Source organism: Dryobates pubescens, chromosome 11, assembly GCF_014839835.1.
Source record: "Dryobates pubescens isolate bDryPub1 chromosome 11, bDryPub1.pri, whole genome shotgun sequence".
NCBI classification, from domain to species: Eukaryota; Metazoa; Chordata; class Aves; order Piciformes; family Picidae; genus Dryobates; species Dryobates pubescens.
In genome coordinates, this window is record NC_071622.1 from 579,909 (window position 1) to 604,426 (window position 24,518).

General features: G+C 62.3%; 3 protein-coding genes across 3 annotated transcripts; 2 read left to right on the plus strand and 1 right to left on the minus strand.

The window, feature by feature from the left end:
• The first annotated feature begins 44 nt into the window (after positions 1–44).
• PRDX6 (peroxiredoxin 6) lies at positions 45–9,305 on the plus strand. Its single transcript, XM_054164928.1, has 5 exons — positions 45–145; positions 2,049–2,205; positions 6,723–6,869; positions 7,516–7,662; positions 8,604–9,305. Exons 1-5 carry the CDS (start codon positions 54–56, stop codon positions 8,733–8,735), a joined length of 675 nt encoding a protein of 224 aa, XP_054020903.1. The 5' UTR covers positions 45–53; the 3' UTR covers positions 8,736–9,305.
• A 5,408-nt stretch (positions 9,306–14,713) lies between these two features.
• Positions 14,714–17,593, minus strand: FAM78B (family with sequence similarity 78 member B). The gene is made up of 2 exons (XM_054164927.1): positions 17,276–17,593; positions 14,714–15,341 (listed from the first exon to the last, which is right to left on the minus strand). The coding sequence occupies exons 1-2, from the start codon at positions 17,536–17,538 to the stop codon at positions 14,819–14,821; spliced, it is 786 nt and encodes a 261-aa protein (XP_054020902.1). The 5' UTR covers positions 17,539–17,593; the 3' UTR covers positions 14,714–14,818.
• A 359-nt stretch (positions 17,594–17,952) lies between these two features.
• Positions 17,953–20,807, plus strand: PLPP6 (phospholipid phosphatase 6). The gene is made up of 2 exons (XM_009898268.2): positions 17,953–18,632; positions 20,404–20,807. Exons 1-2 carry the CDS (start codon positions 18,218–18,220, stop codon positions 20,772–20,774), a joined length of 786 nt encoding a protein of 261 aa, XP_009896570.2. The 5' UTR covers positions 17,953–18,217; the 3' UTR covers positions 20,775–20,807.
• Positions 20,808–24,518: the final 3,711 nt, after the last annotated feature.

A 24,518-nucleotide genomic window follows, 5' to 3' on the forward strand; every position in this document is an offset into this window, starting at 1 on the left:
CCGGCGGAGCGGGATCGGGAGCGGGATCGGGAGCGGGATCGGGAGCGGGAGCCATGCCGGGCCTGCTGCTGGGCGACGAGGCGCCCAACTTCGAGGCGGAGACCACGCAGGGCCGCATCCGCTTCCACGACTTCCTGGGAGACTCGTGAGTGCCGGGAGCCCCGGTGCTGCAGCCGGCGCTGCGCGGGGAGTTGGGGCAGGAGGTGATCCTGGAGCCGCCACCGAGGGGGAAGCAGGCGCCCACCGGGAGCGGCCCCCACGGGCCGGTTGCCCTCCCACGGTGGCGGCCCGAGCCCGTGTCTGTGGTGGCGGGCACCGGCGGCGGGGGTCTCGTCCCGCCGGAGCGCGCGGGTGAGGGGCGCGTGCGAGCCCGGCTCGGCCCCTGCCGGAGCCCCGCGGGCTGGAGACCGGCGCGGGGAGGTCGGGCCGGGCCCGTCCGTGGCGCGGGCTCGTTCCGAACCGGGCTCGCCCGCGGAGGGCCAGGCCGGGCGGCCGTGCGCCGCGATTTCCCGGGGGAGCGCGGTGGCCGAGCGCACGCGGGGCTCCTCCGGGCCTCTGCCCATCGTCCCCCATCCGCTCCTCCGGGCTGCACGGCGAGACGGCAAGCCGAGCCCGAGTTCGGGACGGGAGAGGCCTCCGGAAAGCAGAGCCCAGGAAAGGGCAAAGTCAGGGTCGCCAGGGCAGCGCCCGGCCGGGCCCGGGGAGCAGCTCACAGGTCATCCTCCCTGAGCCGGCCCGGCCTGCCCGGGGAGCCGAGCGGTGGAAGGTGGTTTTGGCCCCCTATGAGCCCGAGGTGCAAAGCCACAGGCCTCCAGGCACCATTCCGCACAGAGTTCACTGCTCCACTTCTGTCACAGGCAGCGGGCTGCCGGCACAGCTGCTCAGGACTCGCGGCCGGCAGCGCTGGCAGGCTTGAATCGGTGCTGGAGCCACTCCTGGCAGGGCTGGGAGCTGGGGCGCATGGGCATAAAAGAGCCCTTGTACAGAGAAACAGAGCTACAGCCCTGCCTAAAACTGCCTGCTCCAACCTGATCACCCTAGAGGAGCTTTCCTGGCCAGCTTCTACACAGCTGCTGGCTGCCCTCTTCTCAAGTCGTATCCCTGTTGTGTACCACCAGGGGCCAGGTAGCTGCACAGTGAGACGTGGCTATGGCATGGCTCTGGCAGAGCTGCAGGGTGCCTCCCTTGCTGCCTCCAGCTTTGGCCCCAGATCTCCACGATGGGATTTTGCCCAGCTGCTGTGGCATGCAGCTGCACTCGGAGCTCTGGGGGCCAGAAGGGCAGTGGTGGTGGGACAGGGAACGCTGGGTGCTGGGGGTGGCTCTGTTAGGCTCTGTGAACTCCTGAGAGCCCTTTTGCCATAGGCCCACTCGCTGCTGGGCTGCATTGCTGCTGCTCTTTGTGCACTGGCTGCCTTAGCTGTGCAGTGAGGGGGGTGGCATTTGCCTGCTCCAGAGACTGCACAATCACTGCTGGGGAGCAGTGGGCAGAAGTGCAAGGGCTGTGCTGTTGTAGCTGTAGCCATAATGAGATGCTAGCTCCTGGCCTCCCCTGTTAGCTGATTCATTCTTATGGCAGCTCAGGGCTCGGGTTTGGGTCTATCCCATGTGTTTCAGCTGCCTGCTACTCAGGGGTGGTTCTCTGGAGGTGGTCGATGAGGTGCACAGGGCAGCGCAGCAGCGTGGCTGGCAGGTTGGCATCTGCCTCCCCTCACGCCTGTGGTCTTCAGGGTACTGAATGAGCATGTGGCTCCCCAGGCTTCCTCACATCTGCCTTCATGTCAAGCCCCACAGGCTCTTTCAGCATCCCATGTGGCAGCCTGGGGGGAGGGAAGAGGCAAGGCACAGGGATTTTCTCAGAGCGTGGTGCATGGGGCTCCTGTCATGAAGGCTTCCAGCGACAGGGCAAGAAGAGTCCCCAGGACAGGACTTCCACCTAGCAGAGAGACGAGCTGCTCCCACACAAGCCCCCCTGCAGTGCCCCCTGGAGAGTCTGCAGGACAGGCTGGAATGCCTCCTTGCCCTAAGCCATCTCCTGCTCTCTTTCAGCTGGGGCATCCTCTTCTCCCACCCCCGGGACTTCACCCCTGTCTGCACCACGGAGCTGGGCCGGGCGGCCAAGCTGGCGCCCGAGTTCCAGAAGCGCAACGTGAAGATGATTGCCCTCTCCATCGACAGTGTCCAGGACCACCTCTCCTGGTGCAAGGTAGGGAGTGTGGGGGGAACTTGCTGCTGCCTTGACGAAGGCCAGAGGAAAAGCAGAGCAGAGGCCCAGAACTGTGCATGCTGAAATGCAGAGCAGGAGCAGGGAGGGCTGCGGCGTCCTTGTGGAGCCCTTCACACAATCCAGGGCACTCCATGCACCCACTTCTTGAAACAAGTATGCTACAGATAGCTGGAAGGGTGGAACCAGCTGTGAAGGTGGTGCCAAAAGCTCAGGGGAAGGCAGTCTACCCACAGGCCCTCAAGAGGCTCCTGTAATAAAGCAGGAAACAAAAAAAAGGAGGCATCAGAAGCGAGCAGACAGCCTTCAAAGGGTGCAGCTCATGCCCAGGCAGGGCAAAGAGAGAACAGAGAGGGACATGTTGAACACAAACCACAACCAGGAGAGTGTCAAATATGACCCTGTCAAGAGGGAGTCCAAAAAAAGCAGAGGGGAATTAAACAGCTTGCTGGAGGCACATGAGAGGAGCTAAGGAACAGCTGCAAACAGCCTCAGCCATGGTGTGCTGCCAGGCAGCCGTGGCTCCAGGCTCACAGCTGGTGGAGATGTCAAACGAGCAGGTCAGGTGTGGCCACACTGTTAACCCCCATGGTGAGCTGCCTGCCTCTTGCTTTGCTCCTGCAGCTGGGGACGTCCCCCTGCGTTTCCCAGGGGCAAGACATGCACACAGTAAGTGGTGGTGAGGAATTGCCACTCTCAAACACTGCTTCATGACCAGCTGGCTCTGGGAGCTACCTGGCGCTGCCCTTCGTGCCCCAGTGGTGCGTGGCTGATGTCCCACGGAGCCTGGGGGGGCCTGGAACCTCCCACTCCAGGAACTGGGATCTGTGTGCTGGCCAGATGGGCTCAAGCCCTCCAGTCAAACCAGCAGCCAGCATCCCATCAGGTGTAACAGTTTGGGTGGTGCTTTGGTCGGGGAGTCTCCTCTCCTGGTTGGCTAAAGCCCTTTGGACAGCTCCAGGGGGCTGCTGACCAACACAGCCAGGGGACTCAGCGGTGTGGAGGGCAGGCTCCCCTGCAGGGCACAGGAGGAAGGGGTGAGCTGTGTGAGGGAGGGAAGCAGTGAGCCCTCCTGGGCTGCATGGGCTCAGCACACTCATCTGGAGCAGAGGTGAACTATGAGCTGCCTCTGCTGCTGCAATTACTCAGCATAACCTCAGGTGGAAGCAGGAAAGGTTGCAGAACAGCCTCCTGGGTGCTGGCTGGTGGGAAGTGGAGTAGCAGCCTGGTCAAAGCTTCCAGAGCAGACGTGAAGACAGGCAGGGGGAAGCAGCCCAGGCTGTGGTGAGCTCTGTCAGGCTGGGAGAGGCTGCAGAGAGTGCTTTGGAAATGTCAGTTCAGCACCTGCCAAAAAGAAAACTCTGAAAGTCTTCCAGAGCCACAGATCCAATCAGCGAGGACAAACCCACCACAGACTGGAGCCTTCCATGCAGCCTGTCTTGGAATTGTCCTTCTCCCAGACTGCAGGGCAACAGGAAAGGTGCAGAGGGAGAACAAAGCTGCCTGCAGGTCTGGGCAAGTTTGCTTCAGTGCAGAGCAGCTGGGGCTCTGCAGCCTGGCAATGGGAGTGTGTGTCAGGCTGCAGCACTGTGAGCAGGCTGGGGAGCAGGGGGAAGCAATGAGTACAGCGTGGTGGAGGACATCAGAGGACTGGGATGTGATTTGTCTGCTCTTAGGCCTTGCCCATGTGTGTGATCCTTTGTCCTTGGCAAAGCCAGGAGGAACTTAACACAGAGAGCTAAAGAGGAAGGCAAGTGCTAGGGCCTGCCACAAGTCTGAGAGCAGGGGCAGTGCCCCAAAGGTTCCTCTGCCCAGAGCTTAGAGGTACCTATGGTGGTAGAAGCTGCTTGGCTGGGCAGAAGTGGTCCTCAATAAATGCTAGGCTGGGATCTAGAAACTGCAACATCCCTCACCAGAGATGAGCTCAGAAAGAAGTCCCTGGAGAGAGCAGCAGTTTGGGCAGTCCTTGTGAGTGATGCTCCTTGACATACCTGTGCTTTCTCCTTAGGTGAAGCTCCTAGCAGTAGTGAGAGGATGAGGCTGTGCTCATCTGAGCACAGGCTGGGAGGAAGCAAGTGGGCAGGAAGGATGGGTGAAATCCTGTGTGAAACAGCAAAGAAACTTCTGCTTGCTGTGCTTCACAAGGCAGTGGGCAGAGGGCGCCTGGAGAGGTGGGCCTGGGGCATAGCAAATCATTCTCATGTCACTGTGCTCAGCTCTGCTTTCCTAGCCCAAGATGCCACAGCTGTTATTGGTCATCCCCAGCCAAGAGCCAGAGGCTTGCTCCAGCACTCAGAACAAGGCTGTAGCTCAGCCATGGTCTGATCCCAGCCCATGCACTGCTGAATGCATGAGCTCCTTCAGCAGGGGTGACTGGCAGAGTGCTGTGCATGCCAGAGGAGGCTTCAAGGTTCTCTGTAGTCACTGATGGCTTCACTTGGATGAGTCAAGGGTGAATAAATCACTCCAGTGAAGCCTGGTTTCAGCCTGGGCTCTGGGAAGAAGTGTGGCTCAAGGAGTGAGTCTGGGGCCTCCTGCCAAGACAGGGTGGGGTTTGTGAGGCTGTTCCACAGAGAGATGCCCAGCTCAGGAAATTCCATGCCTTTTAGAACAAGCTCCACAGGATTCAGATACTGCTTCCCAGAAGCTCTCTTCATCCCCCAGCCCCCACTCTGAAGGCATGGGCAGGATGTGACCTCTCTACAGCCTCCTGCGACTCTGTAGGGCATTCAGAAGCCTTTTGCCTGGGCTGACCTCTGTCTGTGCTTTCCTTCCCTGCTGTGCTTTGGCAAGGCAGGAGGACAGAACTGCTTGCTTCCTTCCAAAGCAAGCCTGACTACAACCAGCTGAGATAAAGGGCTCCTTTCTGCAGGGCAGAGCTGGCTTAGAAAGCACTGGGGAGAAAAGAAGCAAAGAGAAAAGCTGGGAAGGAAACAGCTTGCCACGAGTGCACCACTTGACCTGCTTGCAGCATCCTGAGCAGCCAGAGCAGGGTTGCAGCCCTGCTCATCACTACCATCAGCCTAGGAGGGCTGAGGAGAGGGCCTGCTGCTCCCACTGGCATGCTCTGAGCAGCAGTGGGCAGTGCCTAGGGGCAGCACTTCCAACCCTGTCCTCCCTGAGCAGGCCCCAGGCTTTCTCGCCACGGTCAAAGCCCAGGGAAGGCTTTGGCATGATCAGCTCAGCTGGTAACACCACAGAGGTGTGTGGCAGCCTTGCACCAGGGCTGGAGTTCTGCCCCTCTGTAGCACAAAGGGGATGGAAGGAGCAGGCAGAGACCTTACTTACTTACTTTACTGCTGGCAGCTGCTCCACTTCTGCTGCCTTGAGCAGGCTCCTCCCAGCCCTGCTGGGGCTCGCTGTGACCTGTATGGCTGGAATCACAAGCTGCAAAGGTAACTCAACATGCTTTGGCCAGGTCCAGGCTAGACTGAGAGACTCAACATACAGGTTCCCTGGTCTCTTACTGGGAGAGGGCTGAAAGAGAAACAGCTCTGTCCTCAGGGAAAGGTGGCCAAATGCCCATGTGTCGCTGGCATGGGCAGGACTTTCCCACTTGTCCATACCCACTGCCAGGCAAAGCAACAGGTCCAGAGACAGAGGTGAGCACCAGGCTGTGAGCACAGCCAGCCTAGCAGCTAACCTCCAAGAGCATGGCAGAGCCCAGCCTGGTTTGTCATCAGGGTTCTGGAAGCAGAGAAGCTTCTGGAAGGCCAGGAGACCCTGGGCCATGTTGTCCCAGCCTGAGATTTTGGGGTCAAGCAAGTCACAAGCTCCAGCAGGGCAGCAAGAAAGCTGCCTCACAGAAGAGGGCCTGGGGATGCTGGGTGACAGCCAGGTGAACGTGCCAGCCGTGTGCCCAGCTGGCCAGGAAGGCAAACAGCATCCTGGCCTGCAGCAGGAACAGTGTGGGCAGCAGGGAAGTGGTCACACCCCTGTGCCTGGCACTGGGGAGGCTACACCTTGAACACCAGGCTCAGTTTTGGGGCCCTCACTAGAAGAGAGAGATTGGGGTGCTGGGAAGTGTCCAGGGAAAAGCACCAAAGCTGGTGAAGGGTCTGGAGAGCAAGTCAGGAGGAGCAGCTGAGGGAACTGGGATTGCCTAGGCTGGGGGAGAGGGGGCTGGGGGAGACCACAACGACCTGACAGGAGGTTGGAGTGCTGTGGGGATTGGTCTCCTCCCCAGCAGCAAGTGATGAAATGAGAGGAGATGGCCTGGAGCTGTGCCAGGGAGGTTCAGATTGGTGCTGGGAAAAGCTTACTGAGAGGGTGGTGGTCAGGCCCTGGAACAGGCTGCCCAGGAGCGCGCTGGAGTCCCAGAGGTGCCCGAGCAATGTGGGGAGCTGGCACCGCAGGACAGGCCTCGAGGGCCCCGGCGGTGTTAGGCCTCCTCACAGCCCTCCCCCGAGCCCAAGGCTTCTGCTGGGGGGTCCTGCAGGGCCCCCTGCGGGCCTGGCCTCTGCCTGCCCGGAGCGGCAGCTCTGCTCCTGTGCCCGCAGGACATCAACGCCTACAACGGGGAGGAGCCGCGGGAGGCGCTGCCCTTCCCCATCATCGCCGACGCGCGGCGGGAGCTGGCCGTGCAGCTCGGCATGCTGGACCCCGACGAGAGGGACAAGGATGGCATGCCCCTGACTGCCCGAGTGGTGAGCGCCTGCCCCTGCTGTGGGGCTGGGCCTGGAGGTGGGGACGGCTCCCCTGGATGGCCATGGCCATCTTCAGGAGCTGGGTTGACTTTCCTGGGCTAACCCCAGCTGAAGCTGGTGCAGTGCTGGCAGCAGTTCCCTCCTGCTCTCGCTGCCAGCTCATGGTTTGCTGGAAGCCACCCTGAAAGCCATGGGGGGTGGGACTCTGAAGCCTAGCTGTGCCTGGCCTAACAGGGGACAAAAGCCCTGGGTTCATCTGCTGGGCTTTCCCCCTCCCCTCCCATGCTTGCAGTAGCAGGGTGTGCCTGTGGCTCACAGATGTTAGGGCTTGGAAGGGTCCTCCAAAGGTCATCGAGTCCACCCCCCCTGCCAGAGCAGGACCATGGAATCTAGGGGAGGAAATATTTCAGGCAGCAAAGCTGACTAGCATGGGGAGCAGGAGCTCTCAGGGCAAACAGCATCTTCCCTGCTCCTGGGCACCACCTGTTGCTCTAGGAGGTGCCCACCACGACACCTCCCTTGGCCCAGCGCCTGCAGTCAACCAGGCCCCCTGCCAGGAGAGGGAGGAGCAGAGGGCCGGGCAGGCCCAGCAGGGCAGCTGGACAAACACCTTCTGCCCAGCCCTGACCCTGCCCCCCGTGCCCAGGTGTTTGTTTTCGGCCCGGATAAGAAGCTGAAGCTCTCCATCCTCTACCCAGCCACCACGGGCAGGAACTTCGATGAGATCCTGCGGGTGGTGGACTCCCTGCAGCTCACAGCCTACAAGAAGGTCGCCACCCCTGTGGACTGGAAGGTGAGGAGGGAAGCAGAGCTCACAGCTGGCCGCTGGACACATGCATTCACACATGGACTGGCCTGCCTTGCAGGGGGCACCCAGGGGTGGGGAAAGCTGCTGAAGTCCTGGGACAGGAGTTGGACCCCAGCTTGGGCCCCGGGGCTGCTGCAGTCTGGAGGCGGCCGCAGCAGCCTCCCATCCCCGCCCCTGGTGCCTGGCGCCAGCGGGCCCTGGGCTTGGCTCTTCCGGCTATCAGCACTCCAGTGTTGGGCCAAGGCAGCTCCTGCCCTTGCTGCCCGTAAGGAAGGGCACTGCCAGCTGTCAGTGTGCCAAAGGCCACTCAAAGTCAGCGAAGCGGCAAGCCTGGAGCGCCCCTTCCTGGGCCATCTCGGTGCTCTCCTGCCTTTGAGCCAGTATGGACACAGCTCGCTGTGCCCAGCACCTGCACAGATGAATCCTTTCCTCATGGCAGGATACCAACTGAAGTGCCTTAGTTGTGGCCATTATTTACAGCCCTCAGACTGTTTGGGCAGCCAAAGGTAAAGCAAGAACGAGCAGCTCAGTCTGTGCTCCTGCAGCCCCGAACTGCTGCTCAGCTCGTGGGCCTGCCCTGCTGCTGGCTTTGACAGCCGTTGCTGGGGAAGCCTGCCTGTCCGGAGCCAGAGGATGCTGCTGCTGCAGCAACAGGCAAGCTGCAGCCAAGCTGTGCTCCCTGCTGCATTGCAGAGATGCCCAAATCCCCCTCCTGTTACTCCCTGTTCCCCTGGGAGAGCTGTGGGGAAGAGCTGGGCTGTGGGATCCTGCTGGCAGGGCTGGCAGACAGCGTGGCCCTTCGGACCTCACCCGCAGCGCCTGGTGCAGCTCCCACTCGGCCCTCGGGGCAGAGCTGCAGGGGATGAGCGCCCCCCCGCGGCCTGCCGGCTGCTCTGCCACCCTCACCGTTCCTCTTTGCTCCCCAGCCTGGTGACAGCGTCATGGTGGTGCCCACCTTGGCTGACGAGGAGGCCAAGCAGCTCTTCCCCAAGGGAGTCTTCACCAAGGACCTGCCCTCAGGCAAGAAGTACCTGCGCTACACCCCGCAGCCCGAGTGAGCGGCGCCCGGGCAGCCCCTGCGCCTGGCCCCGCACAAGCACAGCCTCCTGCCTCACACAGTGCTGCAGCACAGTGCTACACCAGCGCTCCCCATCCCTTTTGGCCCCCCCAAACTAAACCCCTGGGTGTTCTCTTACCTTGCACAGCCCCACGGGGAAGAGGCTAGGCCGGGGGGGCTCCAGGGCTCACACTGTGGAGTCTCTCCTGCTTGGCACCGGCTGAGCTTTTCCAGGAGGTGTGGTGAGAAACAGGGTGCCAGCAGCCAGGCCCAGGAGGGGTGTCCTGCTGGGCTCACACCTCCTGTTAGGGAGCTGCAGGGGCTCCAAGCTGCTGCCTGCCTTCTGGAGCAGCCATCACTAACGTGTTAACACCTCTGGCCCCGTGCGTAGTGAAGAAGCTGCAGAGCCAGACCTCACTTGTGCTGCTTTCTCATCTTGTGCTGGAAGGGAATTGTCTGCAGGTTTTATGGAAGAGGGAATAGGTCAAATAAACTGATTCAGAACTATCTGCATCATCCCTCCCCTGCCTCTGCTGCTGTCTGTGGCACCCTGCACCATTCACTTCGTTCCCTGTGCCCGTCAGCCAGGATGCGTGCCCGTGCTCCTGGGGTGGCAGCTGCACAGGCTGCCCTCCTCCTTCCTCTCTGCATAGGGCACCTTGCCAATGCAGACTGTCCCAGGGCCCACAGTGTCAGACAAGGCAGCAGAGCCCAGAGCAGTTGTGCTGCCCCTGCTGTGTGGCAGAGCCTCGGTGAGGGCAAAGAGGAAATACCTGCTCTGGGAACGTGCTGCGGCCTGGCCTGCTGTTGGCTGCAGCGTGGGGGGGTCCTGTGCTGCTTCCCAGGCATCACAGAATCCATGGGACCTCCTCCCTGCTCTCCTGCAGCTACACCTTGGGGATGTTTTAATAAAACCCTGGGAAAGAAGCTTGCTCCCCTGATGGCTCACAGGCTGCCTGCCAGCAGCCCTGGGTGCCCAGCACAGTCAGCAGCGCTCAGAAGGGGCAGCTGGCTCGGGGCAGACACCCACAGCAGGCAGGGCTGCAAAGCACTGAATGGCAGTGGGCAACCCTCCAGCACCCCCAGCCAGCTGGGATGTGGCTCATCACTCCTCAGCATGCAGAGCCACAGGCTTCCCCTAGCAGCCACTGCTGTCCCTCACCCTGCCCTGCAGGCCAGGCCACCCTGCTGGGCTCAGCCTTCCCCCACCATGGCTGTCTCAGAGCTCCCTCCCTCACTGCCAGCAGCAAGTGTCTGTATCAAGGTTTAACTGCCTGCAGGAGCTGTGCAGTGAAGGCTGGCAGCTTTCCCCAAGCCACTTGGAAATCCACCTTCATTACAGAACCCTGCACTATCCCCAGCTATTATTTATGCTGTAAGAAGAAAAGCTCTGGTCTCTGGGTCGCCTTTTGCTGCCTCTCCTTCATTCTGCAAGGAGTGGGAGCAGAATCTGCAATCTCAAAGGGAAAATCTCTCTGTTCTGTGTAGCTGTTCAGCCTTATCAAGCTTGGCAGCTTCCCTGGTCCCCCAGGCTGAGCTGCACGAGCTTCCTGGGCTCCTTGCTGTTCCACCAGCACACAGCCCTGGCCTTGGGGTGGTTTCCCAAGGGAGAGAGGTCTGCCTCCTACCCAAAGCTTTCCCACCAGCAGGTTTCTAGAAGCTTGAGGGGACAGCTCACAGCAAGCTTTGTGCCAAGGGGGAAGGGGCACAAGGTGAGCACAACCCCTCTGGAACGCCAGAGGAGCCACCTGTAGGTCAGGAGGAGTGGGGAACAAGCTCAGCACCAGAGCCAGAGGTTTAAAGCTGGCAGGGGCAGCCACTGGCCCCACCTCCAAGCCAGGCAGAGGCTGAGAGCCGAAGCCTACAGAGTGCTGGCTGCTCCCCGACACCAGCGTGGCCCCGGGGGTGCGGCAGCCAGACGCACTCAGGCAGACACAGGGTTTGGTTCCAGTACAGCTCGAGTGGTTGTCTTTTAATCCCAGAGAAGTGAAATGCAACATCTGTTGGAGTTGGTAATAACATCCAGAGACACAAGTCCAAGCCCCCTGCTCTCAGTCAGTTGTGTTTAAGGCACTCTGCAGCAGCAGCTTTCCTCCTCTCCCGGTTTTCCCCACACGGCAGCAGAATGCCTGGTTTGGCCTCTTCCCCACAGTGACTCCTGCACATCCTGGCTCCTCTCACCCAGCAACTGGCAACAGCAGATCCAGCAGGAGCCCAACAGAGACGCCCCAGGAGGCTGGGTCAGCAAATACAGATGGGCACGGGAGGGAGCACAGTGCCAGGGGAGGGGGCACAGGGGCCTCGAGCCTCTGTGGGAAGGGGACAGGCACCGAGGTGATTCCCCTTCCCTCCTCCCCCACAAGGCCAAGAGAGTGCAGGGGCCTGCAAGCATCCCGTGCCAGCGGTGCTCCTGAATGAGTGGCAGCACCCCACAAAGCAGGGGGCTGGGCAGGGGGGACCCAGCTGCCCCCAGCACACAGCAGAAATAACCCCCAGATTCCAGCCATCAATAAATACCAATAAATAAATAAATAGATGAATTAATAAATAAGTGAGCCAAGGACAGGGGGGAAGGGGCACTGGGGGGGGGGGAGGGGCACCCCGGGGGGGGGGGGGAGGGGGGGGGAAGGGGCACCCCGGGGGGGGGGGGAAGGGGCACCCGGGGGGGGGGGGGGAAGGGGCACAGCCTGCCCCTCCCCAGGCTCGGGGGGTGCCGGTGCAAAGGGGGGCACATGGAAGGCCTTCCAGAGGGGCAGCTGAGCCCAAGGCCCCAGGTGCTGGTCCCTGGCACAGGCTCTGCAGCTGGGGCTGCTGCCCAGGCCGGGAGGACGCGAGCTGACCCTGGAGCCGTGAGCAGGAGCTCTCAGCTGCCTCCTGCCACCCCTCCTCTCTCCTCGCCCCGCACTCAGCTCTGCTGAGCTGGGGCAGGCACTCCCCCAGCAGCTGCACCCAGCTGTGAACTTGCACCTTTGGTGACCATGCAGAATGCCTGCAAGGCTTAGCAAGCACTGCCTGCAAGCTCCTGCTGCTTCACAAGCAGCTTCTGCTTTTCCTTTTCTTCTTCCTGATGGGGAGCTGCCCCTGGAGAGCCCTCGCAGCAAACCGAGCTCAGTGCAGCCAATCCAGCTGCCAGGGACACCCCGCAGGAGCCTGAAAGGGTGAGCACAGGCACGACCCCAGGGCTCAAGCAGAGCCTGCCTGCAGGCTGGAGCTGCCCTGGGAGCTCAGGCACACGGCTAAGGCCAGGCACCAAGCCCAACGCTGGCACTGGGTGGCGCCAAGCAGCTCCGTGGGGATGTTGCAGGCACTCGAGGGACGGAAACAGAGACCACTGCAGTCCCTGTGTCATGGCAGGTGATGTGCAAAGGCTCTGGCTGGCCAGCAGGCCCCAAAGATGGCAACAAATCCAACAGCTCTCCTGCACCAACAGCCCCTCTCCCAGCCAGCTGGCACCACGGTGGTGCCACAACAGCTCCCAGGGCTGGTGGCCAGCACACAGCCCCCAAGCGTAGTCCTGGCCCTGCCCTGCGGGTTCCAGGGAGCTGGCTCACACAGCCTCTCTGGACACAGCTTCCTCTGCCAGCAGGGAGCCCATCCTGGGGCTGCACACCTGTTGGGGAACCCCTTCCCCTGGCTTTTTAGGCCTGCTGCTGCCAGAGGCATTCTGTGCCCCTGGGTCAGAAGTACACATCTGCCTCCTTTCAGACTGACCTGTGCTCACCCCCTCCTCCTCCTCCTCCTCCCCAGAGCATTAAGGAAAATAGTATGTAAAGTGTCTAACCCCTCCCCACACATGCTCCTGGAGATATGAAACAGCCAAAGCTGCCACCAGCCACATACCAGGACACAACCACAGGCAGAGTCTCACAAGAACAGGACATATTCCCCCACCAGCAAGCTCCCTGCAGAAGTTCTGCTCCAGAAGGAAAAAAACAGAAAACCAAAGCTGAAAGGCCTCTCTCCCTCCAAACCCTGCCCAGCACCAGGCCCTTGTGCCCCTCTCCCTCCAAACCCTGCCCAGCACCAGGCCCTTGTGCCCCTCTCCCTCCAAACCCTGCCCAGCACCAGGCCCTTGTGCCCCTCTCCCTCCAAACCCTGCCCAGCACCAGGCCCTTGTGCCCCTCTCCCTCCAAACCCTGCCCAGCACCAGGCCCTTGTGCCCCTCTCCCTCCAAACCCTGCCCAGCAGCAGGCCCTTGTGCCCCTCTCCCTCCAAACCCTGCCCAGCAGCAGGCCCTTGTGCCCCTCTCCCTCCAAACCCTGCCCAGCAGCAGGCTGCAGCCCTCAGCAGCACCCAGGCGCAGGCCCAGGGAGCAGCAGGCTGGCAGCCTGCGGCGGGGCCGGGTGGGCACAGCAGGGCTGCCAGCCCTGCCCAGGGAGGTGTGCATCACGGTGTCAAAACACAGAGCTCCAGAGGGAAAATGCAGAACCCACTCAGCAGCAACCTACTGAGATTTCACAGGGACCTCAGAGGGCTTTTTGGTCCGAGATGTCTGGGGAGCCCCTTCACCAGCAGGGGCCGGGGTGTGCATCCTGCCCTGGAAAAGCATAAGCCATGGCTGAAGCACTGCAGAGGTGATGCCAAGGGCATGTGCCAGCATGGGGGGGACCTGCCAGCACACGGTGGGAGTCCCAGTGGCCAAGCTGAGGCAGCCATGCCAGTCCTGCAGGAGAGGCTTTGCATGGCAGTGATGAAAGTGGGAACCCTCCCCAGGCTCTCCTGGCAGCAGGACAGCAGCTGTGACCCTCCCAGCAGAAATCACCTACCCCCCAGGGCACCCGCCGTGGTGAGAGGGCAGGGGCATGAGCCACAGTTCCCACAGGCCTCCTGCTGGGGTGGTGGACAGAGCAGAGAAAGCAGCAAAAGCCACAGCCAGCCACCCAGGAGTGCCTCGGCTTACACCTCTGATGCATCCTGAGGGGAGATCTGCAGGTCACCACCCCCAGCCCTGCGCTGCCCCACGGCCCAGAAGGTGCCAGAGGTTCAGGCAGCGAGGCACAAGAAAGGCAAAGTCGACGACCCCCAAGCACCTGCAGCGGCAGCAGCTCTCCTCCCCCTTCCCGTGCAAACCCAGCCCTGCCCCATGCAGCCTTTGCTCACATCCCTGCCTCTGACCCACAGAGAGGGGACCTCATCCCCTGCACAGCCTGAGGGGCTGCCACCGAGCCTGCTGTCCCCTCCAGCAGCGTCCCTGCCAGCAGCCACCCTGCTCTGCGGGGGGCTGAGCAGAAGGGTCTCCACATGAGCCAGCACCGGAGTGCAAAGTGAGCAAGCAGCCAGCTTCTGGCAAGGGCCTTGGGTCTGCAGGGGAAGCAGGAGAGTCCGGGGGTACCCCCCGGCCGTCTGGGCACCCCACAGGCGCTCAAGCAAGCACCTGGTAAAGGACACCGCTCCCAGCTTCTCCTTCCGCTTCCCTGAGGGAAGAGCTGGCAGGACTCGGGGGGAGCGGCGCAGGAGCTGCAGAAGAGATAGAGTGCACCTCAAAACAGACAGGACATCTAAGCTGCCCTTAGACCTCACTCCAAGACGGAAAAGAGCTACGGCATCTCCTACACTCACGACGACTCCAAACACAGCCAGACGCATGCAAAACGCCAGGGTGCCGGCCAGCGCCACGGCACCGCCAGCCCCCGCCGGCAGGCAGGGCCAGGGGTCCATCACCCACCCCCACTGCATAGGTACGGACAGCGCAGGGACAGCTGGGCCCGGCGGCGGGCAGGGCCCCGCGGCAGCCCCCCGCGGCCGGCAGGCTCCGGCTGCTGCCTCCCGCCGGGTGGGGAGCCGGGGGCGCGGCTGGGGCGCGCTCCCTGCATTGCCCTGCAAGCAAAGATGAGTCGTTTGGGGCAGGCAGCCTCTCTGCCGGCTGCAGGCCCCTCCAAGGACTTGGCTCTGCTCCCCCCGGCTCCGCCATGCCTCTGCCGCACCCCCTGCCAGCCAGGCTCCGGCTCTGAGCGTGGAGGAGCCACGCCTCCGGCCACAGCTACGCAGCAGGAGAGCCCCAGAGGTCTGCCGTGGCTCCAAGCCCCATTCCTGTGCAGCAGGCTGACGGCAGCCAGGTCCTCAGGCACTGGCCCCAGCACCGCCCTACTTGGGAGGTATGACCACTATAGGCTGTCCTCGCTTGGGCCTCCACATGAGCACCTGGGCGTCGTTGGCGTTGGGCTTCACGAGGGCGTTGGGGGGGATGGGCTCCATCCTGCTGAGGATCCGGGGCTGCTCCTGCTGAGTCCTGCCCACCAGCCGCGCCCGCTGCCCCAGCAGCTGCATGGGATCCACCTCAATGTCCACTCGCATCCTCCACTTGATGGTCTGCAGGATGATCTTCTCCTTGGTGGTGGTGTTCATGGCCACCAGCCAGGTGGTGAAGCTCTGGTCCCTCTTGATCCTGGTCAGCAGCGGCACGTTGCTGTTGCTGACGGGCACGGCCCACGTCACGCTGGGGTAGAAGTTGTCGTTCATGCTCACCGAGAGCCTGGAGATCTTGTTCGTGGGCCCCACCAGCGTGACGGTCTCGGTGGTGTTCCCGTACCAGGGGTAGCTCACGCCGTCCGAGTCACTGATGGCTTTCACTCTGCCTTCACGCAGGTCGGGCAGCTCCCAGCTTGACCTGGGCAGCAGGAGGAGGAAGGCCAAGTCAGCAGGGACAGGGCAGCGGCTGCACCCAGGGAGGGAGCACAGAACATCAGGGGTTGGAAGGCACCTCCAGAGCTCACCCAGTCCAACCCCCTGCCCGAGCAGCATCACCCAGGGCAGGCTGCACAGGAATGCAGCCAGGTGGGGTTGGAAAGGCTCCAGAGGAGACTCCACAGCCCCCCTGGGCAGCCTGCTCCAGGGCTCTGGCACCCTCACACCAAAGAAGTTTCTCCTCATGGTGAGCTGAAACCTTCTCTGTTCAAGCTTGAACCTGTTCTTTCTTGCCTTATTGCTGTGCACCACCCAAGAGAGCTTGGCCCCCTCCCCCTCCCCCCCACCCCTCAGCTATTGATAGGCATTGATCAGATCCCTCTCAGCCTTCTCTTCTCCAGACTAAACAGCCCCAGGTGAGGCTCTCAATCTCTTCCCAGGGGAGATGCTCAAGTCCCCTAAACATCTCAGTCTCTCTTCATCGTGAGGCAAGCAACATGGGGACCCTCTCCCTGCCTGCAGTGAGTTCTCAAAGACCTCCTTCTAGAACAAATTTGGCTTTGGCTCCTCTGCCAAGTCCCTCACACCAGCTGAAGCCTTCGCTCTGCCAGCACAACACTCTGTTAATTAACCTGCAATCAGACCAACCAGGCCAAAGCTCCTTGCTGCATCTCCCTGGGGGCACTCTCTCCTTAATCCACTCCTGTGGTGAAGAGCAACATTCCCCAGCCACCAGCTGCAGCACCAGGACCACCACACCAGCCAAGCCTCTCAGCAGCCTCCCCCGGGAGGAAATCTGTGCTTTCCATTAGATCCCCACGCAGAGGCACCTCCAACAATGAAACATCACAGCCATGCCTGCCATCAGCACCACGAAATCCCTGCAGTATGGCACAGGGGAGGTGGAATTCCAGACCAAATCCTGGCTGCCAAACACGTGAGCAACACAGCAAGGGAGACAATTGCCAGGTGGTGATGATGAGCAGGCTTTGGTGAAACCTCCCACTGGCTTCAGAGGCATCTGGGTTCTGTGAGAGGCAGGGGACACAAGGCTGCCATCCCCCCAAACAAGTGCCAGCCTCTGCTCCCTCCAACAGTGCCTGGTGCTCCAGTGCCACGTGCAGATGGATCTGCCATGGCACAAGGATGTGAGCAGGCAGCAGGAGGGCCTGCTGCTCCCCAGTGCCCATGCCTGGTGCCCTGCCTTTGCAGCCCTGGGCACTGGCAGCAGAAGCCTGCAGGTGAACTGCAGAATGGACTCCTGGTCATCTCCAGCCCCTCTCACACCACCCCTTTGAAAGGGCAGAAAACACAGCAAGAGAGCCAACAGCTTTGTCCCTCAGTGTCCCCCTGGTTCACCTGCATGCTCAGCCTTGGCAGAAGCTGCGTTCCAGCAACCATTTCTGACAAGCAATGAGAAGCTTCCTCCTTTAAACACCAGCCAAGGGAGTAAGTCCCCTGGCACCACCCATGCCCACGACCCAGACAAAACGCTCCCCAGTGAGGGACAGTGGCCGCAAAGCCCTCGCCGGAGAGAGCTTCAGGAGACCCGGCCACGGCAGGAGACAGCCGCAGGGCAAGCGGAGCCAGCACTGCCCAGGCCGAAGCACTGCGGGTCGGGTCTGAAGGGGCAGGGACAGTGCCCGCAGCGTTGCTGGGGAGCAAGTGACACCCGTGCGCGGCAGCGGGTGCAAACGCACGGCGGAGGTGCAGCACCTGGTGCCCGGGGGTGCAGCAGCCGGGAGGCGGCAGGCCTCCACACCAGCCGCAGGGGTGCCCATGCCAGCCTCGTGCCCACCACAGGGCCTCCAGGCCCCCATCCCCGCTCTGCCCCAGCGCAGCCGCGGCGCGGCGCCCGGTGCCGGATCCCGTGCCCCAGCGCGGTGCGGGCGCCAGGGCGCCGGTGCCGGTACTCACACGCCGAGGTCGCTGTAGGTGTTGTAGAACTCCATGTGGTTGCAGGCCTGGATCCAGCCCACCACCCAGGTGTGCCGCCGGGCGATGGGCGGCATGAGGACGCGAGCCGAGGCGCGGAAGTAGGGCGTGCGGTACCGCAGCACCACCGGCGAGCTCTCCTCGATGGCGGTGGCCGCCGGCTCGATGGTGGCCGACACGTCCGAGACCACGATCTGCTCCCGCCGCACCCGTGCCTTGCAGGCCACGCTCTGCAGGCACCCCATCGCCGCCGCCGAGGCCTTATCACCCGCCGCCGCCGAGCCGCGGGGCCGGGGGGGCGGCCCGACCCGCCGCCGCCCGCCCGCCGCCGCCGCCGCGGCGCATCGCCGCCCGCGCACCGGTGCCCGCACCGGCGCCGGCAGGGTGAAGGCGCCGATGCCGCCGCGCCTCTTACGGCCCTCGCCGGCTGCCGTACGCCGGCCGGGGCGCGCACGTGCGCGGGGCCGGGGCCGGGGAGGGGCGGGGCGAGCCCACGAAGCCCCGCCCCAGGGGCGCGGCGGGAAAGTGGCCGCGGGGTCCTCCTCGCCGTCGGGGGGCGCCACAGCCCCGCCGCAAGGCGTTGTGGATCCATGGCAACCGGCTGCGTCACGGGGGGCGGCGGAAGGGGAAGCGCGGGGCTGCCCGGTACCGGGGGAGCTGGGCCGCGGGCGGAGCGTGGGCGTCCAGCTCCCGGGGGTGCCCTTGGGAGGGGGCGGCTGGGCCCCGGCGGTGCGGTAGTGGGGGGCTGGGGTGCCGGGGGGCTGCAGGCGGCGGGATCCGTAGCAGGTTGCGGGGAGGAGGAGAAGCGGGCCCGGGCACGGGGTGGCGTGTAGGGTCCTGGGCGCCTCGCCCGGGTCCCGCTGCCAGAAGCGGCCTGGCCGCCGGTGACAGGCCCCCGCCTCTCCTAGGCCACCAGCTCTCGCCATGCCGAGTCCCCGGAGCAGCCGTGAGCGACGCAGCGGCAGCAGCGGCGGCGGCGGCAGCCGTCTGGAGTTCCTGTCCCTCGTCAGCCAGCGCAGCCCCGGCGCCCCGGACAGCCCGTCGCGCCGCAAGGAGTCGAGTAGCGCCGCGGCCGCCCCGCTGCCCGAGGAGGACTGCATGAAACTCAACCCCTCCTTCCTGGGCATCGCCCTCAGCTCCCTCCTCGCCATCGACCTCTGGGCCTCCAAGCGCCTGGGCGTCTGCGCTGGAGAGAATTCGGCCTGGGGCAGCGCCCGCCCCCTGATGAAGGTCATCGAGGTTTCGGGGCACGGCATCCCCTGGCTGCTCGGCACCTTCTGCGGGCTCTGCCAGAGCGACAGCTCAGCGGCCAGGGAGGTGCTGCTCAACTTGCTCTTCGGTGAGGATGGGGGCAGGCAGGAGCCAAGGAGGGAGGGTGTGGGTCTGAAGGACTGGGAAAATCTGAGTAAAGCACAGCTTCCTGCAGCCCCCGGGGCGCCAGATGCTTTTGAGCGATCCCTGCTGGCTTACCTGCGGTGCCTGGTACCAGGGCGGGGGACGCTGCAGACCGCGAGTGCGGTGCCACGGGCATGGCGCGGCTGGCACAGCTGCAGCCGCACGCAGCGAAGCTCCAGACAGCTAAACTGCTTCTGCAGTTGCACAAAACTTTCAGGGATCCAAACCCTGGTTTATTTGAGAACAGCACATTCCAGGTGCAGCCGAGACACCCCCCGCTCCTGGAAGGCTGCTCTGGCACACTCTTGAGCTCCCTGCAGGCAGGCACAGCACAGATTGATCTCTCTCAGACAGTGAGGAAAACTTGATTTAAAACGTGCACTTTAACCTTGTGGTGTAATACCCGCCCCCGCCTTTGACCTGTCTCACTAGGCAGAGTTGGACACTTCATTCCTGCTCATTTGAAGCTGCAGTAGCTCCAGAGCAAGAGACCTCTCCAGCTTCCTAGTTCTTACTCTTTATTAAGCTGAAAACGATTGGCACCTCACACCTACCATGTGAATTGAAATCTGCTTGGTGAGGAACGTGCCTGTGTGCCTCTTTCTCACCTAGCAGCACTTGGTTCAGTTACGGTTCCACAAGGGACTGGGAGGCCTCCAGCATGACCTCTGCTCTGAGGAGAGCTGTCCCAGCACCAGGGCCTCCTCCAGCACTCAGCACTCTGGGGCAAGGCCACCTACTTTCGGGGGGTCCTGACCCAGGGTTGTAGCAGCTGTTTCCTAATGTCCCAGCTGAACTCTCAAGCCATATGTGAAAAACCCAACCCCAACCCAACAAAAAAGCAATGTGGCTTGGTGGGAAGAGCAAACAAACCAACATGACCTCTCCTAATGATTAACCTGAGGGGATGAACGGAAATGACCGAAAGAGCTGATGTCCGGAAGCAAGCCTTAGGACAAGCAAAAGTTGGTCTCCCACAAAGACTTCCTCAGAAGAAGTAGCTCTGACTTGAGCATTGGGCTAGCAGGGATGGAGCAAGCACCCTCTGCCCTGCTCATTTGCCTGCTCTTGCCAGATGCTGGCTGACCTTCTCAGAAGCACTTTGCTTCTGACTCCTACCACAACAGCCTTTAGCTCTCTGGGGAGAAGCCATTACTTGAATCAGCCTTTAGTCAGCTCTTGGAAACCACAGTGTGGTTCACCTTCTGGTGTTAATCCCTGCAGCAGCAGCAGCCCGACGGCAGGAGCGCTGCCACCACACCGGCTCAGAGCCCCTTAGAGCTGTGGCTGAGTGGCTGCGGTGGGTTAATCATTCGCCCAGCAGAGTTTGCCCCCAGCCATGAAGGCAGGCAGGGCAGTGCTGAGTCAGGCAGGGAGCTGTGGGGACCACTAACCTCTCTCTTGCCTTCACGTTAAGGGCCAGCCCTTTGGGGGCAAGCTGGGCTGCCGCTGGCTGTGACAGGTCGAGTGTGGTGGTGCCTGGGGGCTGTGTGCTCACGCTGGAGGGCAGAGCACTGGCTGAATGCCATGCTGTGCCCACCTGGGCATCGGAGCCGTGGCCAGTGCTGCCTGCCCTTAGCAGGTTTTGCTAGCCGAGTTCTTTCTTCTTAGCTGATGGCTTTGCTTTGACTCTTGCCTTGTGTTCCGTGGAGGGGGCGTGGGGAGAAGACCAACACGTCCCCAGACCTTGCTCACTGCCCCTTGCTGTTTCCTAGCCCTGCTGCTGGATCTGGTGCTGGTGGCCGTGGTGAAGGGGCTGGTGAAGCGGCGGCGGCCCACCCACAACAAGATGGACATGTTCGTCACCATCTCGGTGGACAAGTACTCCTTCCCCTCCGGCCACGCCACCAGAGCCGCCCTCGTCTGCCGCTTCGTGCTGCGCCACCTGGTGCTCGCCGTGCCGCTGCGGGTCCTGGTGGTGCTCTGGGCGCTCATCGTCAGCGTCTCCAGGGTGATGCTGGGCAGGCACAACATGACGGATGTGCTCTTCGGGCTGCTGCTGGGCTACGCCCTGTACAGCGTGGTGGAGTACTGCTGGCTGTCCCCGCTCAGCGCCCCGGCCCTCTTTGCGCTCTGGGGCCATTGACGGCCGGGTCCCTCCGCAGGGGGGCGGCGTGCGCCGGGCCGGCTGCGCACGCACAAGGAGGGACACGGGAACTTGATCTCTCGTCCAAAGGTCCCCATCTGTCCAGCCAAGACTTCAACACTGGCGGTGCTGCAGGCTCCTGGGCCCACACTTCAAGACATTGGTTGCTGTCTCCTGATGAGCTGTCAGGAAGGCCAAGCAGCTGCACTGACTGCTCTCCCGTGAAAGACTCGTCCCTGCAGAGCCTGGGAAGGGCTCAGCACATTCATCTGGCAGCTCACTGCTGATACTGTGAATCTGCATGCTCTTGCTGGGCACCTGCTGCATTGGCCCATGGTGTGTGTAGCAGCTGAGGCTTTGCAGAGGTTTCTCTCCAGTCATCTTTGTATTTGTGCGCTGTAAATACACTGATTGTGTTGGTGTCCTGTGCCCTGCACAGCCTGCTCCATGTCTGCCTGGAGGGGACTCACTGGGGTCTGTCTCAGGTTTATAAAGACCTTTGCCTTCCTAAGCAATGCATCCCTTCTGTATTGCTCTTGATTTAAGTACTGTATTGAGGCCCAATCTTAAGCAGTGAAGGCAGAGGCATCTGGCTCCCAGTGCCATGAGGAAAGGGTGGTGCACCCAAGGGCTTGGTCCACCCCTGCCATCTCCAAACCAGCAGGTAACAGGGGAAGCAACTCCCAGCAGCAGCCTGCTGCACCCCTTGTGCAGAGCTTCACAGTTTCTTTTCCCCTCCACAAGACTGTTGGTGTCCCAGAGGTACAGTGCTGCTGACAGTGCCCTGCAGGGACCTTAGCCTTACCTGCACCTCCTGCAGCACGAGACCCTGGATCTGCCACAGCTCCCTGTGCTCCCAGGAGGTTGGCTTTCCTACACTGCCTCCACTGCTCCTGGCAGCCTGCTTTATGTGTGCAGGACTGCTTGTCCTTGGCAGGAGGGACCACAAAGAGCCTCTGTAATGAGTCAGTGCTGAGTCTGAGCCAGAAAAGCACAGAATCCACATCAAAAGGCACCACAGCCAGGCAGGGAGCAAGGGCTCAGGACTGAGCTCAAATAGTGCTCCCAGCATGTGGTGGCTGATTGGGCCCACATGAGGCTCCCTGCACTCAGGCCCTGGAAAGCAGAGGTTAAGTCTCATAAAGACCAAGCAGTGCTTAAGTGTCTGCTGCTCCTCTGGCTGAAGGCTGCAGGAGAAGCCTGAGTGATGCTGGTACCAGCACCCTGTCTCTGAAATGAAAGCCCCTGTGTGACAGGGGTCCCCAGAGCCCAGCCCTGACCCCCAGCAGGGTGAGCCAGGGAAGATACTTGCTGTGGGCATGCACTTTGGTAACCCAAAAAAAACTCCCCTGGGTTTCAGCCCGTGCCTGGTAGCTGGCAGGACAAGTTGGGGCTGTGTATGCAGCAACCAGCCCTTCTGGGCAGCCCTCCCACCCCGAGGCAGAGGTGAGGCCTGCGGTGGCTGCAGGATTGTGAGCAGGCATGATGCTCAGGTGTGGTGCTCAGGTGTGGTCAGGGTTTGGGGTTATCAGGGCTTGATGAGCTGTGCCCAAGCATCCTCGCTCCTTTTCCCAAACAGGGCATGCTTCCCACCCAAGCAATTCTTACAGCTGCTGGAATCTTCCTCTCCAAGCCGTGGAAGGACACAGCAGCAGCTCTGCATCTGTGGCTGATTCCATTGCATGTGCCAAAGGCTGCTCCCAGGTCACCTGAGGGACCCTCCACAAACTGCTTGTGGCCCCCACCACCCAGCACCACCTGCCTTGACGAGTCACAGGCTGCCCTGTGCTCACCTCTGCTCTGCTTCCTCCCAGCTTTGCCAATGAGACCTTTTGCCTCTTCTTGTCGCTCCCAGGGTCATGGAGTCACTTGAGTTTGAAGACCTTTAAAATGAACCTAACGCTGCCAACTCCATTTTATCAGTTGGACTTGATGATCCCAAGGGTCTTTTCCAACCTGAATGTTTCTGTTTCTGCGATTATCACAGGCCATGTGTCCCTGGTCCTCCATGCCCAGGTGCCAGCCTGCTGATAGGAAGGAGGAGACAGGAGCTCTCACTTGCCCTGTGCCCACTGCAGAGGCCTTGACTGAGCAGACCGCCTGCACGCACTGCCCACCACGCCCTCCATCCTGGGTGCCTGCCAAGCGTGGGCACCCATGGCTTGGTATGGACATCACAAGCCAGTCCTGACCAAAGTGCCATGGCCTGACCCTGTGCTTGGCTCCTGCAGACATCTGTGCCTTGCAGAGACCTTTGGCTTGGCCATGTGCCGAAGCACAGCAGGGGCAAAGTCCCGGGCTGCGAAGCCCCTTGCAGCTGCCAAGTTCAAAGGTAACTTTTGCAGAGGCTTTATAGCTCAGCAGAGCAACGGAGAGCTGGGAGAAGGCCTTGGGCAGTCCCCGCAGAGCTGGCAGAAGAGCCAGGAGCCATCTGAGAGGAGCAGGGCGGGCAGTGCTGCCCCCTCGCCGTGCTGCGCCGACCCCTCTGCCGGGTAAGAGATGTTTAGGACTCTATTCCACAGAGCGGCCCAGGGCGCCGGCTGGCAGCGCAGCGCCTCCGACCCCTGCAGACATCAGCTCCTGCCAGCAGTGAGGGGCAGAAAGAGCCTTGTCACAGTTACTGCCACCATGCTGTGTGGCTTTAAAGGTTAAAACCCTTTCATCTGCAGAGCTTGGCCCCTCCCTAGCCCTATGCTTTGCTGGGCTCTGGGGTAGAGCTTCCCAAACACGGGAGAACAAAACTCCCCTGCACCTCCCAGGGCTGTCCAGCTGCGAGTGTGACAGGAGGCAGTGGTATGCTCCAGAGCTGCCTGGTCTGTGCCTCCTGATGCTGGAGAGAACATCTTCCTAAGGGGTCCCACCCGTCCAGCAGCAGCACCTCGGCTGCACAGTGCTCCTTGCACCAGGGGCCCGGGGACACCATGCCACGGCTGTGGGGACACTGTGCTGACATCAGCAGCCCGGGGGCAGAGGGAACGTGGGCAACGCGGTGCTGGAGAATGCCTCCAGGTACCGGCACATAGAGCCGGGCTGATCCCGATAATCCCCGAGACGAAAGCTCAGCACGGCACTTGATTACACGGCGTGCACGGCGCGGGCGGCAGCTCTGCCTCTCCTGCAACCCCATGTCCCTACACTGTCCCCGCACGGGCGTCCAGCGAGGGGCCTGGGAGGGCTCCGTACCCGCCCCCAAGGCTGTGGCGAAAGGCGCTGCCGGAAAGCCGAGCAGCTGGCCGGGATCCGGCCGGCTTCCTCCGCCAGCCCCGTGGGAGGAGTGACGCAGGGGCAGGCCCCGCACGGCACCCCCGCACCCCGGAACGGCGGCTGCCGCCCGGTACCGCAGCTCGGGGAGAGACTCCCGCGCGGCTCCCTGCCCGCTGCCAGCACTCCCCAGGCGCAGGTCGGGTAAGGGGTCCCCAGGGGCTGTTGGCAGGCAAGGGGCGCTGGGGGAGCCTGGTGGGCATGTCCGAGGGGAAGGGAGAGGGCAAAGGGCAGGCAGAGTGGCCGTCGCCTGTCCGGGAGTCGGTGTCCAAGGCAGGACACGGCGGCCTGGCATGCGTCCATCGCCCGGACTTGGCATGGGCAGGGAGATTTCAGGGCTTCTTGGCACTCGGTAGCGCTTTCGCCCGCGGCGCCCAGAGGCAACATCACGGTGGTGCAAACCCCCAGCGCCGGCCGGGTCCTTGTGGGGGCAGGGAGAGCAGTTGCCTCACCTTCCTAAGCAAACTTCTGGGGAGCTGCTTC